The sequence below is a fragment of the Pelodiscus sinensis genome, unplaced genomic scaffold (assembly GCF_049634645.1).
Source record: "Pelodiscus sinensis isolate JC-2024 unplaced genomic scaffold, ASM4963464v1 ctg83, whole genome shotgun sequence".
Taxonomy (NCBI): Eukaryota; Metazoa; Chordata; order Testudines; family Trionychidae; genus Pelodiscus; species Pelodiscus sinensis.
Window position 1 is genome coordinate 177,863 of NW_027465848.1, and position 15,699 is coordinate 193,561.

The 15,699-nt window shown below is 67.5% G+C and overlaps 1 protein-coding gene across 9 annotated transcripts in view; it reads left to right on the plus strand.

Moving 5' to 3' along the window:
- Positions 1-15,699, plus strand: part of TBC1D2 (TBC1 domain family member 2) — a 115,645-nt gene that overhangs the window by 29,322 nt on the left and 70,624 nt on the right. For 4 of the 9 annotated variants that reach the window (XM_075914995.1, XM_075914994.1, XM_075914993.1 and 1 more), the window contains exons 9-12: positions 750-937; positions 5,009-5,485; positions 7,541-7,661; positions 9,466-12,816. In XM_075914995.1, the coding sequence (XP_075771110.1) occupies positions 750-937; positions 5,009-5,485; positions 7,541-7,661; positions 9,466-10,287 (1,608 nt within the window). In that variant the 3' untranslated portion in view covers positions 10,288-12,816. Of the gene's footprint in view, positions 1-749; positions 938-5,008; positions 5,486-5,734; positions 5,950-7,540; positions 7,662-9,465; positions 12,817-12,853; positions 13,040-15,699 lie in introns of those variants that run through there. The other 5 variants (XR_012898878.1, XR_012898877.1, XM_075914996.1 and 2 more) reach the window with 3 other exon arrangements.

Below are 15,699 nucleotides of genomic sequence, written 5' to 3' on the forward strand. Positions count from 1 at the left end.
GGCTAAGGGCCATCGCTGGCCCTGCCTCCATGAACCTACCTAGCTCCTGAACCCGTTACTCTTGGGCCTCCACGGCCTCCTGCGCCCGGCGCTCCAGGCTGGGGGTCGTGTCCCTTCCGGCGCACTGGTGTGTGGCTGAGCCACTGCGGTCGTAGCTCTGGACACCCACTAGCCTCCGAGACACCTGGCCCTTCCCGCAGCCTGCTGAGTCTGTGGCCTCGGCGCCAGTGGCGTAGTGATCACCCCTCTTCCTCCCTCCCCCTCCCCCTTCTCTTCCCCCCTCCCTCCTCCCCTTCTCTTCCTCCTTCCCCCCTCCCTCCTCCCCTTTTCTTCCTCCCTCCCCCCTCCCCCTTCTCTTCCTCCCTCCCCCCCCCTCCCGCCCCTCGCACACACTCCCCCTCCCCCTTCTCTTCCTCCCTCCCCCCCCTCCCGCCCCTCGCACACACTCCCCTGTGGCGTCCTGCTTTGCCACGCACCAGCGCCCAGCTCACCAGCCCTCGCCTGCCCCGGCTGAACTGCAGGGAACTACGGCCAGCGCCCGGGCTGCTCTCCCTGCCACTCCCCCACTGCAGTGGCCTTGCTGTGGCTGCTCCCCCGCCAGCGCGCTCCGTGGCGCACCACTGACTCAGGGGCCCCCAGGGCGGGGATTCCAGGGCAAGGGCAGGCAACGTGGCTGCTGGCCAGGTCGGGGCTGTCGGTCCTGTGCATCCGCAGCACAGCCCTGCTGACGGCCCCTCGCTCTCTCCCAGTGCACGCGGCTGCAAGCCCACGGCTGCCAGGTGGAGAGCAAGTACCTGATGGCGCTGCGCAGGCTGCAGGAGGCCTCCCCCGGCCTGGCCAGCGGGCACGCGGAGCTGGTGAAGAGCCTGGTCCAGGAGGCGCTGCAGTGGGATGCAGAGGAGGGCGCGGCAGAGGCTCTTCAGCTGAACCCTGTCAGGTGAGGGGCCAGCCACTGCTCCCGTAGGGCGCCGCTCCGGGCAGGGTGAGTGCAGAGGGGCCCCGGCTCCGAGCAGGCCCGCGGTGGCTCCTGCCAGGTGTGCAGAGGTGGCCTGGCTGGCTGTTCAGTGCAAAAGGTCCGTGGTCTCTGGGGGCGGGTGGCAGGACGGGCAGCGAGTGACGGGCCACAGGCCAAGTTGGGGAGCGGGACAAGCTATTTCCCATGGCGGGTGGGGAAGCCCTGGGCTGGTTCCCTGGGGCCGGGGGCAATCTCCAGCCCTGGAGGTGTGCAAGTCCCGGCTTGACCAAGCCCTGGCTGGGCTGCTTGCGTTGGGGCTGGCCTGGCCTGTCTCCGGGGTCTCTGGATCTGCACATCTCCCACGGCCCGGTTTCCGGCAGGGCTGGCCGCTCAGGGCTACAGATGCAGGAGTGGGAGGACGCATCCCAAACCCAAAGCACTCCCCGTCCGCTGCGATGTAGCCGGGCTGTGCGGTAAACCCAGTGGGCCCCAGCGTGGTGCCCGCCGAGTGACCAGGGCTGGCCCGAGCCATTCCTGCACCCTGGGCACCCGGCAGCCCCAAAGGGTGGGGACCACTGGGTTAGCCGGACAGGGGCTGTCAGAAATGCTGTTCTCTGAGCTCACCTCACCACCAAGGTTGCTCCCCTCGCCCTGCCCACCTTGGGGAGCGCTGCCGAGCCAGGTGCTTCTCCGCCTTCCCAGCGGGCTGCACTGCGCAGGCTCCCAGCATCTCCCCCGGTTAGTGGTGGAAAGGGGGCTGGACGCAGATATGCAGCAGGGCACAGAAGCTGTCACTGTGTCCTTCGGGGCCCAGCCCTCGGGCGACTGCCATTCCAGGCCCGTGGGAAGTAGGGATGTAAAACAGCAGGGGATTAGTCCACTACTCATAACCCTGGGATTCCCGGGTAGTCGAGTCAACCACTCCCACTTCCCCCTGCCCCACTACCTCTGTATCGGAGAGGGGAGCAGGAGCCTGTGCTGGGAGAAGGGCGCGGGGAGGCCGTAGCGCTGCGGTTCTGCCTTTTACATGTAGCAAGAGCCGGGACCTCCCCGCACTGCGGCTCTGCGGTTAAACGTGGGGGGAGCCGGGCCGTCCAGACCTCCCTGCGCCACGGCTCTGCGGTTAAACGTGGGGGGAGCCGGGCCGTCCGGACCTCCCCGCACCGCAGCTCTGCGGTTAAACGTGGGGGGAGCCGGGCCGTCCGGACCTCCCCGCACTGCGGCTCTGCGGTTAAACGTGGGGGGAGCCGGGCCGTCCAGACCTCCCCGCGCCGCGGCTCTGCGGTTAAACGTGGGGGGAGCCGGGCCGTCCGGATCTCCCCGCACCGCGGCTCTGCGGTTCAACGTGGGGGGAGCCGGGCCGTCCAGACCTCCCCGCACCGCGGCTCTGCGGTTAAACGTGGGGGGAGCCGGGCCGTCCAGACCTCCCCGCACCGCGGCTCTGCGGTTAAACGTGGGGGGAGCTGGGCCGTCCGGACCTCCCCGCGCCGCGGCTCTGCGGTTAAACGTGGGGGGAGCCGGGCCGTCCGGACCTCCCCGCACCGCGGCTCTGCGGTTAAACGTGGGGGGAGCCGGGCCGTCCGGACCTCCCGGCACCGCGGCTCTGCGGTTAAACGTGGGGGGACCTGGGCCGTCCGGACCTCCCCGCGCCGCGGCTCTGCGGTTAAACGTGGGGGGAGCCGGGCCGTCCGGACCTCCCCGCGCCGCGGCTCTGCGGTTAAACGTGGGGGGAGCCGGGCCGTCCGGACCTCCCCGCACTGCGGCTCTGCGGTTAAACGTGGGGGGAGCCGGGCCGTCCAGACCTCCCCGCACTGCGGCTCTGCGGTTAAACGTGGGGGGAGCCGGGCCGTCCGGACCTCCCCGTGCCGCGGCTCTGCGGTTAAACGTGGGGGGAGCCGGGCCGTCCGGACCTCCCCGCGCCGCGGCTCTGCGGTTAAATGTGGGGGGAGCCGGGCCGTCCCGGCCTCCCCGCGCCGCGGCTCTGCGGTTGAACGTGGGGGTAGCCGGGCCGTCCGGACCTCCCCGCGCCGCGGCTCTGCGGTTAAACGTGGGGGGAGCTGGGCCGTCCGGACCTCCCCGCGCCGCGGCACTGCGGTTAAACGTGGGGGGAGCCGGGCCGTCCGGACCTCCCCGCGCCGCGGCTCTGCGGTTAAACGTGGGGGGAGCCGGGCCGTCCGGACCTCCCCGCGCCGCGGCTCTGCGGTTAAACGTGGGGGGAGCCGGGCCGTCCGGACCTCCCGGCGCTGGGCTCTGCGGTTGAACGTGGGGGGAGCCGGGCCGTCCGGACCTCCCCGTGCCGCGGCTCTGCGGTTGAACGTGGGGGTAGCCGGGCAGTCTGGACCTCCCGGCGCTGGGCTCTGCGGTTAAACGTGGGGGGAGCCGGGCCGTCCGGACCTCCCCGTGCCGCGGCTCTGCGGTTGAACGTGGGGGTAGCCGGGCAGTCTGGACCTCCCGGCGCTGGGCTCTGCGGTTGAACGTGGGGGTAGCCGGGCAGTCTGGACCTCCCGGTGCTGGGCTCTGCGGTTGAACGTGGAGGTAGCCGGGCAGTCCGGACCTCCCGGCGCTGGGCTCTGCGGTTGAACGTGGGGGGAGCCGGGCAGTCTGGACCTCCTGGCGCTGGGCTCTGCGGTTAAACGTGGGGGTAGCCGGGCTGTCCGGACCTCCCGGCGCTGGGCTCTGCGGTTGAACGTGGGGGTAGCCAGGCTGTCCGGACCTCCCGGCGCTGGGCTCTGCGGTTAAACGTGGGGGTAGCCGGGCCGTCCGGACCTCCCGGCGCTGGGCTCTGCGGTTGAACGTGGGGGTAGCCAGGCTGTCCGGACCTCCCGGCGCTGGGCTCTGCGGTTAAACGTGGGGGGAGCCGGGCTGTCCGGACCTCCCGGCGCTGGGCTCTGTGGTTCAATGTGGCAGGAGCCGGGTTGCCTGCATGCCTGGCTTCTACTCCATTTAACTTGCAGAACCGCAGCGGCCCCTTAACAACTAATTCACAAGTTGTGTCGAGTCCACGATTAGTCGTTTACTTGCATCCTGAACGTGAAGCAGCAGTTGAGCTGAGAGCGGCTGCTCCTGGACTCCCTGCCCAGCTCTCCAAGCCCGTCTCCAGGTGGAACGAGGGGCAGCGTCTGACCAGCCGGGGTGCTGCTGCAGGGGCAGCTCCTAGAATCACGGGGCTGGTTTTAATCACTCCTTAAGCCCAAGCTGGAACTGGCTGGCTACCCCAGCGCAGCCCGAAGGCCTCAAGCCAGGGTCAGTGAAGGGGGGTCTGGGCCAAAGCCAGGCTGTGGAGGGGACACGTCGTCCGTGAGCTGGAGCTGGGTGTTGTCCGCGGTGGGTGGGGAGGATGCGGGGGATGAGCAGAGGCCAGGAGGAAGCGTCAGGATGGTCTGTCTCCACTACAGCGCAGCCAGGCTGTGAGCAGCAGGTGAGCCCAGCCCAGGTGTGAGCAGCCGCACTGCAGCACCCTCGAGTGGCCAGGCCCTCACCGGGGGCCCGTGCCTCACTCGGGCTTCGGGGGCTTAGCCCGTGGGTCTTGGTGCCGGGGGACTGTGGCAGAACTTGTCTGCCCTGAGAAGGCGGCAGGGCCCTGGGGGCCACCGGCACTTGAGCGGGTTGGTCTGTGTCCTCCCTGCAACAGGCTGGGTGAAAGCGGCTCGCGATCCCTAGCCCGGGCCGGCCTGGCTGGGTGGAAGGGAGGGGTTATGTGTCCAGGAGATCAGTACCGTACCTTTGGCAAATGCCTGTCTGGTGGTTCAGCTTGTCAGCTGCTGGGGAAGACTGTGGGCCTGCTGTGCCCTCTTCCTGGGCAAGGCTGGCACGGTGATTTGGGGGCATGGAAGGACGGGGCGCAGCGTTGGTGCTTGGGATTCAGGAAGCAGAGACTCCGGACGAGGCCAAAGCTGGCTTTCTCGCAGGCGCTGCCCGGGCGGGCGGGCGGGCGGGGAGAGGGCGGCGGGGCGAGGCGTGGGCAGCGTAGCCTCCTCTGACCCCGCTTGCCCTGCGTACCTGTCTGTCCAGCATCTCGCGTGAGTTGCAGCCCTGGTCTCTCTGCCCCTCCAGGGAGTGTGACGACTACGGGTTCCTCACCGTTCCCGAATACGAGGTTGAGGACTGGAAGCTTCTGGCTAAAATCCAGGCCCTGGAGATCAGATCTAACCACCTGCTGAGCCACGCGGCGGTGGAGAAGCCTCTCCGCGAGAGGTGGGCCGCCCTGGCTGACCTCAGCCCCTCCGCAGAGCTGAAGGGCCTGATCCGCTGTGGCATCCCCGCGGAGCACCGCCGCAGGGTCTGGAGATGGGTGGTGAACCGGCACCTGGCCCAGCGCCACCCCGGCAAGCACTACGAGAGGCTGCTGCAGCGGGGCGAGGGCACGGAGCACCCCGCCTCCCGGCAGATCGAGCTGGACCTGCCTCGCACCCTGACCAACAACCGGCATTTCACGTCCCCCTCCTCCCGGCTCATCCCCAAGCTCCGAAGGGTGCTGCTGGCCTTCTCCTTGGAGAACCCCGCCATCGGCTACTGCCAGGGCCTGAACAGGTGAGGCTGGGCGTGCACCGCCGGCGCGGCAAGCAAGGCGGCTCGCCGGGGCTCAGATACCCCAGCACAGCAGCCAGAGGGGCCCGCAGGGGGAAGTGGGTGGGCTTTTCCGCGCAGAGGGGGCCGTCTCCCTGCCGGGGGAGGCCGGGACGGCGGATGTGGGGTGAAGGAAATGGCTCCTGTGGGCCGTGGAGGGCAGTGTCGCCCTGCCCTCGCACCACTGCAAATGCTCCTTGAAACACTTTCCAGCCCCTGCCGGAGATCCCGAACAGGAGACAGCGCCGGCGCCTTTCCCGTGCGAGGTCCGACTGCGGCTTCCCTCTGGGCTGGGAGCGCTGCTGAGGGGAGGTCCCAGTCTGACCGGCCGCAGGTGGTGCTGGGGGGGCGCTGGCATTCCGGTGGAGCCAGCACGGGGGCCGTGTCGTCTCGGGCTCGTCGGCCACATGGCCCCTCCCAGGAGCAGGGTGAGGAAGGCCGGGGAGGCTGGACGTGGCGGCTTGGCAGCCGGGATGGCCTGGCTCCACTGTCCTTGCTCTGCGCTTTCTGCCTGCCCCCCTGTGCCCGCCAGCCCCTGTGCCCACGCCATGGGAAGGGCCAGGCCTGGAGCGGGGCGATGACCGAGGCTTGCCACGCGTGGGGCACGGCTGTGCTGGTGGCTCTCCCCTCGTGGCGTAGCTACTGGGAAGCACCGCGCCTCCCCTTCCCGCCCCCAGCTGTGTGTGCTGTGCCCAGCGCGTGGCTGCCGAGGGCTGGCTGGTGCGCTCGACAGGCCTGGGGCTCTGCAGGCTGCCCCTGGAAGGCCCTGTCCAGCGCACAGCACCATCCGCTCCCCTGAGGCTGAGCCGAGCGGAGGGGCAGGGCCGAGGCGATGGGAGGGAAGGGGCGGGGGTGAATGGGGGCTGGGAGAGGCAAGGCCCCAGCCCTGCTCCTTCTGCCCGTGGCCTGGCTCCCCACGGGCGCCAAGTCCAACCCCTGTCGCCGGGGCAAGCCTCCAGCCCCCTGCAGAGCTCCCCGGCTCAGAGCACGGGTGGCAGGCGGCCCCAGCCTCAGCAGTGCCGAAGCCCAGTGGCCCTCCTGGAGCTGGAGGCAGAATGCGGGTGGGTCGTGCATCCCAGGTTGTGAAGGCAGGGCCCCCCCGCCCGCTGCCCGAGGAGGGAAGTGGAGCCCTGCCCTGATGCGAGTGCAACGCCGCTGCTTGGCCCTGCCTGGCCTCTAGTGCCTGCTCTGGAGTCGGCTCCCCCAGCCCTGCTCTCGGGGAGAGGCGCGCTCACTGCCTGCCTGGAGATCCAGAGCTCTCTTACCCCTCAGGTGTGAGTCGGTGTTTATTACAGGCCGTTAGTCAGCCTAGATTGGCGGTTTGGCTGTATCACAAGTGGTGAAAGTAACTTCAGACTTCCTGCGGGTCCTGTCCTGCTGCAACGCGGGTCCCTGCCAGCTCTTTTGGGAGCTCCCTGCTGGCGTTAGCCAAGCTCGCGCAGCTCTCGCTGGAACAGCCACCAGGGCGCCCGCATCCTGTCCCCTCTGCCTAACACTGCAGGCTGCTGTAGCAGGAATGGATCGAGTAGAAGGAAATGCAGCTGTACACTCTCTGTCCTACGGTGCTGGGCTGTGTGACTGTGCGACATGTATAAATCAACTGTATTTGTAAATGTACAAGGGAGTGCTGCACCTGTGCACGTCAGCGTCCCCTACCCTCGGGTATGTGAAATACTGGGCCCGATCCTGCAGCAGAGGACTTGTCAGCCCTAAAGAGAGTAGGACGTTAACGGGTAGCTAGTTAACCGGTGTCCCAGCGGGGCTCAGTGGGTCCCACCCCGTCCCACAGGATCCCACTTAAATGCTAACTGGGATTTTACATCCCTAAAAGGTGGTAACTGGAAATTCAAAGAGCTCTACAACCAGGCAACACACACAAGCCACACAATTGATTTAATGCAAAACCTGAAGCCAGAAGACCAAAGCCTGCCAAGAATCTCTGATTGGCCCCCCAGTGCTGCTGCAGGTGGGTCCAGCTCACAGGTGATGCCCTTTGTCTCATGGTGGCTGTCCATACAGGTTGGCAGCCATCGCTCTCCTGGTCCTAGAAGAGGAGGAAAGTGCATTCTGGTGCCTGGTTCACATTGTGGAGAATCTGATGCCGGTGGATTACTACAGCAGCATGTTGCTAGCGTCACAGGTGAGCAGGGGATCCAGCTGCATCGGGGTGTGCGCACTGTTAAAGGACATAGTCAACTCTCGCAGCCTGTCCCCTGGCAGAATGCTGGGTGCTGTGCAACCCTCCGGTGGGAGCCAAAGTCAGGGTTCCTTGGCACCACTGGCATAGCGCCCGTGAGAGTCTGACCCTTGCTGCCCAGCAAATCCTTGGGACTCGCACAAGTTGGAACCATAGAGGATCAGGATTGGCAGAGACCTCAGCAGGTCACCGAGTCCAGCCCCTCCCAAAGCAGGGCCAACCCAACTCAATCAGCCCGGCCAGGGCTTGGTCAAGCTGGGACTTAAACACCTCTAGGGATGGAGACTCCACCCCTCCCTCGGGAACCCAGCCCAGCGCTTCCCCCCCCCAGAGAAATAGTTTTTCCTACTAACCAACCTAGACTCTCCCACCACAACTTGAGCCCATTGCTCCTCGTTCTGCATCCATCACTACTGAGAACAGCCTCTCACCAGCCTCTTTGGAACCTCCCTTCAGGGAGTTGAAGGCTGCTCTCCAGTCCCCGCTCTGTCTTTCCTTCTGCAGGCTAAGTAAGCCCAGTTCCCTCAGCCCCTCCTTATAGGTCATGTGCCCCCTAATCATTTTCCCTGCCCTCCGCTGGCCTCTCCAATTTGTCCACACCCTTTCTGTGATGGGGAGCCAAACTGGCTGCAGCACTCCAGATGTGCAGAATAGGGGTGATGGTTTCCCTTGCTGTGCTGGCAACGCTCCGGCTAGTGCAGCCCAGTATGATTGCTGCAGGGCCTGTAGCAAGGACTCTGCACGTGTCCTTGTTTGAACGTCTTGAGATTTCTGGTGGCTCAGTCCTCCAATGTGCCTAGGTCACTCTGCAGCCTCTCCCGGCCCTCCAGCGTCCCTACCTCTCCCCAGCTCAGTGTCATCCGCAAACGTGCTGAGGGCGCAACCCAGCCCCTCCTCCAGTCATTAATGAAGATGTTGAACAAAACTGGCCCCAGGGCCAGACGCTGGGACACTTGGCTTGGCACCGGCTGCCAGCTACACATCAAACTGTGGATCATTATCCATGGAGCCCAACGGTCTAGCCAGCTCTGTCCAGCTCACCATCCATTCAGCTCAGCCACGCTTCTGTAACGTGCTGCCAAGAATATTGTGGGCTGGATGGACCCTTGGCCTGACCCAGTGCGGCCGGTCTTATGATTTTGGTGTTGCTATACCCTGGCTGGCAAAGCTCTGCCGTAGCCAAGGTACGTCATGCCCACAGCCAGGTATCCCCCACAGGAGCCAGGCAGGGCACTCAGAGGAGACACTCAGGCTCCGCCCCTGGCTGTGCTTTCTCCTCAGCGGTACCTTCTCCGACCAGGGGTCTCCGGCCCCGCCCCGCCTGTCCCAGAGCGGCTCGAGGGATTCTTGGAGCGCACCGCTGCACTCTGGTGGCAGCAGAACCTTGTGCTGGTCTGGAGCCGCCCGCAGACGTTTTCACAGCCGAGTCCAAGGTCCCGCGGCACCTTCCACTGGACGCTTGTCTGTCGGCAGTGGAGGGCAGTTCCAGGGGTTTCCCCCACCCAGTCCCCGTGGCCCCTAAAGCCAGACAGTCTGACGCCATTTCTCTAAGCACCACTGTCTGCCTCAGCGTCACGCACCGCGGCAACCCTGGCGTGCTTGGGGTATTCCTCCTCCCACTCCTGGAGTTGTAGGGCTGGGCCTGCAGCAGCCACAGGACTCGAGCCAATGTCTCGCCGGTAACGGGGAAAGGGGAAGGCGCCGGCGCCTTACTGGGTCCCTTTACCACTTTGTGCTTCTGGCACAGATCACAGCTCCTGCAACCATCTCTCAGTTCCAAAAAGCGAAGACCCGCAGAAATGCAGCTTCAGCTCCACACACGCCAGCCAGACGCCCTCCACACACGTCAGCCAGACGCCCTCCACACGCGCCAGCCAGACGCCCTCCACACGCGCCAGCCAGACGCCCTCCACACACGCCAGCCAGACGCCCTCCACACGCGCCAGCCAGACGCCCTCCACACACGCCAGCCAGACGCCCTCCACACGCGCCAGCCAGACGCCCTCCACACACGCCAGCCAGACGCCCTCCACACGCGCCAGCCAGACGCCCTCCACACGCGCCAGCCAGACGCCCTCCACACGCGCCAGCCAGACGCCCTCCACACGCGCCAGCCAGACGCCCTCCACACACGCCAGCCAGACGCCCTCCACACACGTCAGCCAGACGCCCTCCACACGCGCCAGCCAGACGCCCTCCACACGCGCCAGCCAGACGCCCTCCACACGCGCCAGCCAGACGCCCTCCACACACGTCAGCCAGACGCCCTCCACACGCGCCAGCCAGACGCCCTCCACACGCGCCAGCCAGACGCCCTCCACACGCGCCAGCCAGACGCCCTCCACACGCGCCAGCCAGACGCCCTCCACACGCGCCAGCCAGACGCCCTCCACACGCGCCAGCCAGACGCCCTCCACACGCGCCAGCCTGCGCTAACTTCAGCAAGTCGCTCCAGTCCTCAGGGATTGCAGGCTGCTTGAGCTCCCCCATGAGGAGGTTCCCCCACAGGAGAGTCGCTACACAGCAGCCTGTTTTGCATGAAATCTCCCCAGCTGGGACTGGATTCTAGCCCCGTTCTTGGCCCTTCCTAGTGGGATATCATTTCCCTCTGGGGCCACTGAAATACTAGGCTGCTCCCGTTCGGGCAAAAGTCCTTTTGCACAAAAGGGCCAGTGTAGACAGCTCAGATTTGTTTTGCGCAAAAAATCCCTGATGACGAAAATGGCGATTGGGGCTTTTTTGCGGAAAAGCGTCCTGCCAATCTAGACGCTCTTTTCCGAAAATGCTTTTAACAGAAAACTTTTCCATTAAAAGCATTTGCGGGAAATCATGCCAGTCTAGACGTAGCCCTGAAAACACAGAGAAAATCTCTGGGCACAGTGTGAGCTAGTAAAGGGGGAGGGGAGGCAGAGATTCAAACAAAGCAGTTCAAACCCAAACCACAAAATAAAGAAAAGTTACCCTGAACGTGACTAGGTCTACTTCTCCTTGTACTCCCAGTCCCCTCTCTGCTCAGTCCACTCCCTGCTCCCCATGCCTCAGGGACACGGCGTCCTGCCTGGGTTTCCATCGCCCTGTGCCTCCCGACTCCTGGTTTCTCTCCCGCACCGCGAGCAGGCAGGGAACCTAGACCCAGTTCAGATTTCAACCCACTGTCCGGAGTGTTTCTCCAGCCCCCGGCCAGCCCCTTTGCTGACTACCTGAATGTGACCCCTTGCCCCCGTGCTGGTCAGCGCTCCTCCTGCCCATTGCAGCCTCCCTTACTGCCGTCTCCCGTGACCCACGGAGCCCGATGGTCCAGCCAGCCTCAGAACCATACTTCCCTTGGGATCTGGCTGTGACGGGACCTTGATAAGGCATAGTTACTCTGCTATTTCCAACCCAATGGCAACAGAAGTGAAATCCAGGACCCCGACCAGCGTATCCCCTTCAAACCCTCCCCATTCCGCTGGGATTCTGGCTGTGGGCAGTTCTCTGGCCGACTCCGAGAGAGCTACAACAGTGACCCTTTCACCTGGCCGCGCAGGTTCCGACCTGCCACGATGTCCCTTGACGAAAGTAATGAGAGCGCCCATATCGCACCATCTCTTGCATTCAATCCCATTGCGCTCCATGGATTTCTCACTTCCCTTTTACGCCTCAGTCCAAGCATGATCTGTACCAGGGCCGGCCCGAGGCACTCTGGCGCCCCGGGCACGGGTGTGTGGCGCCACCCCCGGGCGCATGCGCGGACCCACCCAGGGAGCGGGCCCACCCCCGGGGCGCACAGCGCACGGCCCAAGTCCGGCCCAGTGGTTGCTGCTGGCGCGCGCGCCGGGCCGTGTAGAGCCCCATGGCTGTGGGGGGAAGGGCGTTGCTGGCCAGCGCAGCGGGAGCCGGGCGCGCGCCGCCTGATGGCAGCTGTAAGGGATGCCGGGCGCCTCTTACAGCTGCCGTGAAGCGCCCCCCATCAGTTGGAGCCCTGGGCAGCTGCCCGGCTCGCCCATGCCTCTGTCCGGTCAGTCCCTTCCCTGAGTCGGCAGAGATCAGAGGCATTTACATCCGCAGTGGCTGCGCTGGACTGAGGATGGCAGTGTTGGCGTTCATTGGGTCAGCCTGTGTGTTCAGAGCAGGGCTACTCAACTCTGGAAGCCCCGGGGCCACGATGATACTCACAGCACATGCCGAGGGCCGCACCTTAAGAGTGGTTGCATGGACATGCAAATATATGCAAATATATGCAAATATCTTATTGCACACTGACGGGCATGAATACAAAGATTAAGGCAGGACTACACAACACTCAGGCCCATTTCAGTCAGTTCTGCTGGTACTAATCAAATGCAACATTGACCCGATTTCTACCCTGTGACAGCACTTGGACTGAGCAATGTAACGACTAAAGCGCATCTCAGCAGAGGACCATCCCATTGACGCCTTTTAGTTCTGGCTCCCGCCCTCGGGCTGCGTGTTGAGCCCCGTGTCAATCCAAACTGCACCGCGGGCCGCAAACAATGGGCCACGGGCCACGTGTTGAGTAGCCCTGGTTGAGTCCCAGGATTGGCGTGTGTTGTGTTCTTGGCGTGTTTATCAGATTCAGACCCTCTGCCGCCTCCGCCGTCGGGCTGCCCGGGCTCAGCTGTGCTCGGTGCTGCCTGAAGAGCTCTTGGCAGTCCCAGCAGGGCAGTGGCAGAGACCCTGCCTCCCGCACGCAGCCGCCGCCAGGGCCCGGGAGAAGGATCCACATGCAGCCAGCCCTGAGACTCAGCAGCTTGGGCTGGGGAGGCCCAGCAGGGAAGCTGTGGCCGCAGACGGGGCTGGGTGGGTCTTTCGGGGAGTGTCAGGTACGCCCAGCAGGAGGGTGCAGGAACCGGCGCTGCCAGGCCATGCTGGGGGCCCCGTGCTGGCAGCTCTTCAGCCCTCTGGGAACGAGTGTGCCGGGGGGGGGGTACGAACTCGGCCTGCCCTGCTCACGCCAGGCAGGGCCTCGGGCTCCCCTGCATGGCCCTCGGGCTGCCGGCCTGTGGAGCACGGCGCTGCCCCAGCACAGCACTGACGTCCCAGGCCAGCCTGCCCCGCAGCTCACGAGGGAGGAGGCAGAGCCCGGCCAACCACGCACCTGCCCTGGCTCACGGCCTCCTGCTTCTCAATCCCAGGTGGATCAAAGGGTCTTCAAAGACTTCCTGTGGGAAAAGCTGCCCAGGCTGGCGGCTCACCTGGAGCGGCACCGCATTGACGTCTCGCTGATCACCTTCAACTGGTTCCTGGTGGCCTTCGTCGACAGCCTGGCCAGCGACATCCTCCTGCGCGTCTGGGACGCCTTCCTGTACGAGGGGACGAAGGTAGGAGCCCCGAGCCGCGCCCGCCTGGAGGGGACACGCGCAGGGCACACGGGTTCAGAGCCGCGCCCGCCTGGAGGGGACACGCGCAGGGCACGCGGGTTCAGAGCCGCGCCCGCCTGGAGGGGACACGCGCAGGGCACGCGGGTTCAGAGCCGCGCCCGCCTGGAGGGGACACGTGCGGCGGGCACACGGGTTCAGAGCCGCGCCCGCCTGGAGGGGACACGCGCAGGGCACACGGGTTCAGAGCCGCGCCCGCCTGGAGGGGACACGCGCGGCAGGCACATAGGTTCAGAGCCGCGCCCGCCTGGAGGGGACACGCGCAGCAGGCACATGGGTTCAGAGCCGCGCCCGCCTGGAGGGGACACGCGCAGGGCACGCAGGTTCAGAGCCGCGCCCGTCTGGAGGGGAGACGCGCAGCGGGCACGCGGGTTCAGAGCCGCGCCCGCCTGGAGGGGACACGCGCAGCGGGCACACGGGTTCAGAGCCGCGCCCGCCTGGAGGGGACGCGCAGCGGGCACGCGGGTTCAGAGCCGCGCCCGCCTGGAGGGGACGCGCGCGGCGGGCACGCGGGTTCAGAGCCGCGCCCGCCTGGAGGGGACACGCGCGGCGGGCACGCGGGTTCAGAGCCGCGCCCGCCTGGAGGGGACACGCGCGGCGGGCACGCGGGTTCAGAGCCGCGCCCGCCTGGAGGGGACACGCACGGCGGGCACGCGGGTTCAGAGCCGCGCCCGCCTGGAGGGGACACGCGCGGCGGGCACGCGGGTTCAGAGCCGCGCCCGCCTGGAGGGGACACGCGCGGCGGGCACGCGGGTTCAGAGCCGCGCCCGCCTGGAGGGGACACGCGCGGCGGGCACGCGGGTTCAGAGCCGCGCCCGCCTGGAGGGGACACGCGCGGCGGGCACGCGGGTTCAGAGCCGCGCCCGCCTGGAGGGGACACGCGCGGCGGGCACGCGGGTTCAGAGCCGCGCCCGCCTGGAGGGGACACGCGCGGCGGGCACGCGGGTTCAGAGCCGCGCCCGCCTGGAGGGGACACGCGCGGCGGGCACACGGGTTCAGAGCCGCGCCCGCCCGGAGGGGAGACGCGCAGCGGGCACGCGGGTTCAGAGCCGCGCCCGCCCGGAGGGGACACGCGCGGCGGGCACGCGGGTTCAGAGCCGCGCCCGCCCGGAGGGGACACGCGCGGCGAGCACGCGGGTTCAGAGCCGCGCCCACCCGGAGGGGACACGCGCGGCAGGCACGCGGGTTCAGAGCCGCGCCCACCCAGAGGGGACATGCGCAGCGGGCACGCGGGTTCAGAGCTGCGCCTGCCCGGAGGGGACACGCGCGGCGGGCACACCCTGCGCCCCTCCCCTCGCACACGGCACCACGCACCCCCCTCGCCCTGGCACCCTGCGCCCCTCCCCTCGCACACGGCACCACGCACCCCTCACCCTGGCACCCTGCGCCCCTCCCCTCGCACACGGCACCACGCACCCCTCGCCCTGGCACCCTGCGCCCCTCCCCTCGCACACGGCACCACGCACCCCCCTCGCCCTGGCACCCTGCGCCCCTCCCCTCGCACACGGCACCACGCACCCCTCGGCCTGACACCCTGCGCCCCTCCCCTCGCACACGGCACCACGCACCCCTCGCCCTGGCACCCTGCACCCCTCCCCTCGCACACGGCACCACGCACCCCTCGCCCTGGCACCCTGCGCCCCTCCCCTCGCACACGGCACCACGCACCCCTCGGCCTGGCATCCTGCGCCCTTCCCCTCGCACACGGCACCGAGCACCCCTCGCCCTGGCACCCTGCGCCCCTCCCCTCGCACACGGCACCACGCACCCCTCGCCCTGGCACCCTGCGCCCCTCCCCTCGCACACGGCACCGAGCACCCCTCGTCCTGGCACCCTGCGCCCCTCCCCTCGCACACGGCACCGCGCACCCCTCGCCCTGGCACCCTGCGCCCCTCCCCTCGCACACGGCACCACGCACCCCTCGCCCTGGCACCCTGCGCCCTTCCCCTCGCACACGGCACCACGCACCCCTCGCCCTGGCACCCTGCGCCCTTCCCCTCGCACACGGCACCACGCACCCCTCGCCCTGGCACCCTGCGCCCCTCCCCTCGCACACGGCACCACGCACCCCTCGCCCTGGCACCCTGCGCCCTTCCCCTCGCACACGGCACCACGCACCCCTCGCCCTGGCACCCTGCGCCCCTCCCCTCGCACACGGCACCACGCACCCCTCGCCCTGGCACCCTGCGCCCCTCCCCTCGCACACGGCACCGCGCACCCCCCTCGCCCTGGCACTCTGCGCCCCTCCCCTCACACACGGCACCACGCACCCCTCGCCCTGGCACCCTGCACCCCTCCCCTCGCACACGGCACCGAGCACCCCCCTCGCCCTGACACCCTGCGCCCCTCCCCTCGCACACGGCACCACGCACCCCTCGCCCTGGCACCCTGCACCCCTCCCCTCGCACACGGCTCCACGCACCCCTCGCCCTGGCACCCTGCGCCCCTCCCCTCGCACACGGCACCACGCACCCCTCGCCCTGGCACCCTGCGCCCCTCCCCTCGCACACGGCACCACGCACCCCCCTCGGCCTGGCACCCTGCGCCCCTCCCCTCGCACACGGCACCACGCACCCCCCTCGGCCTGGCACCCTGCGCCCCTC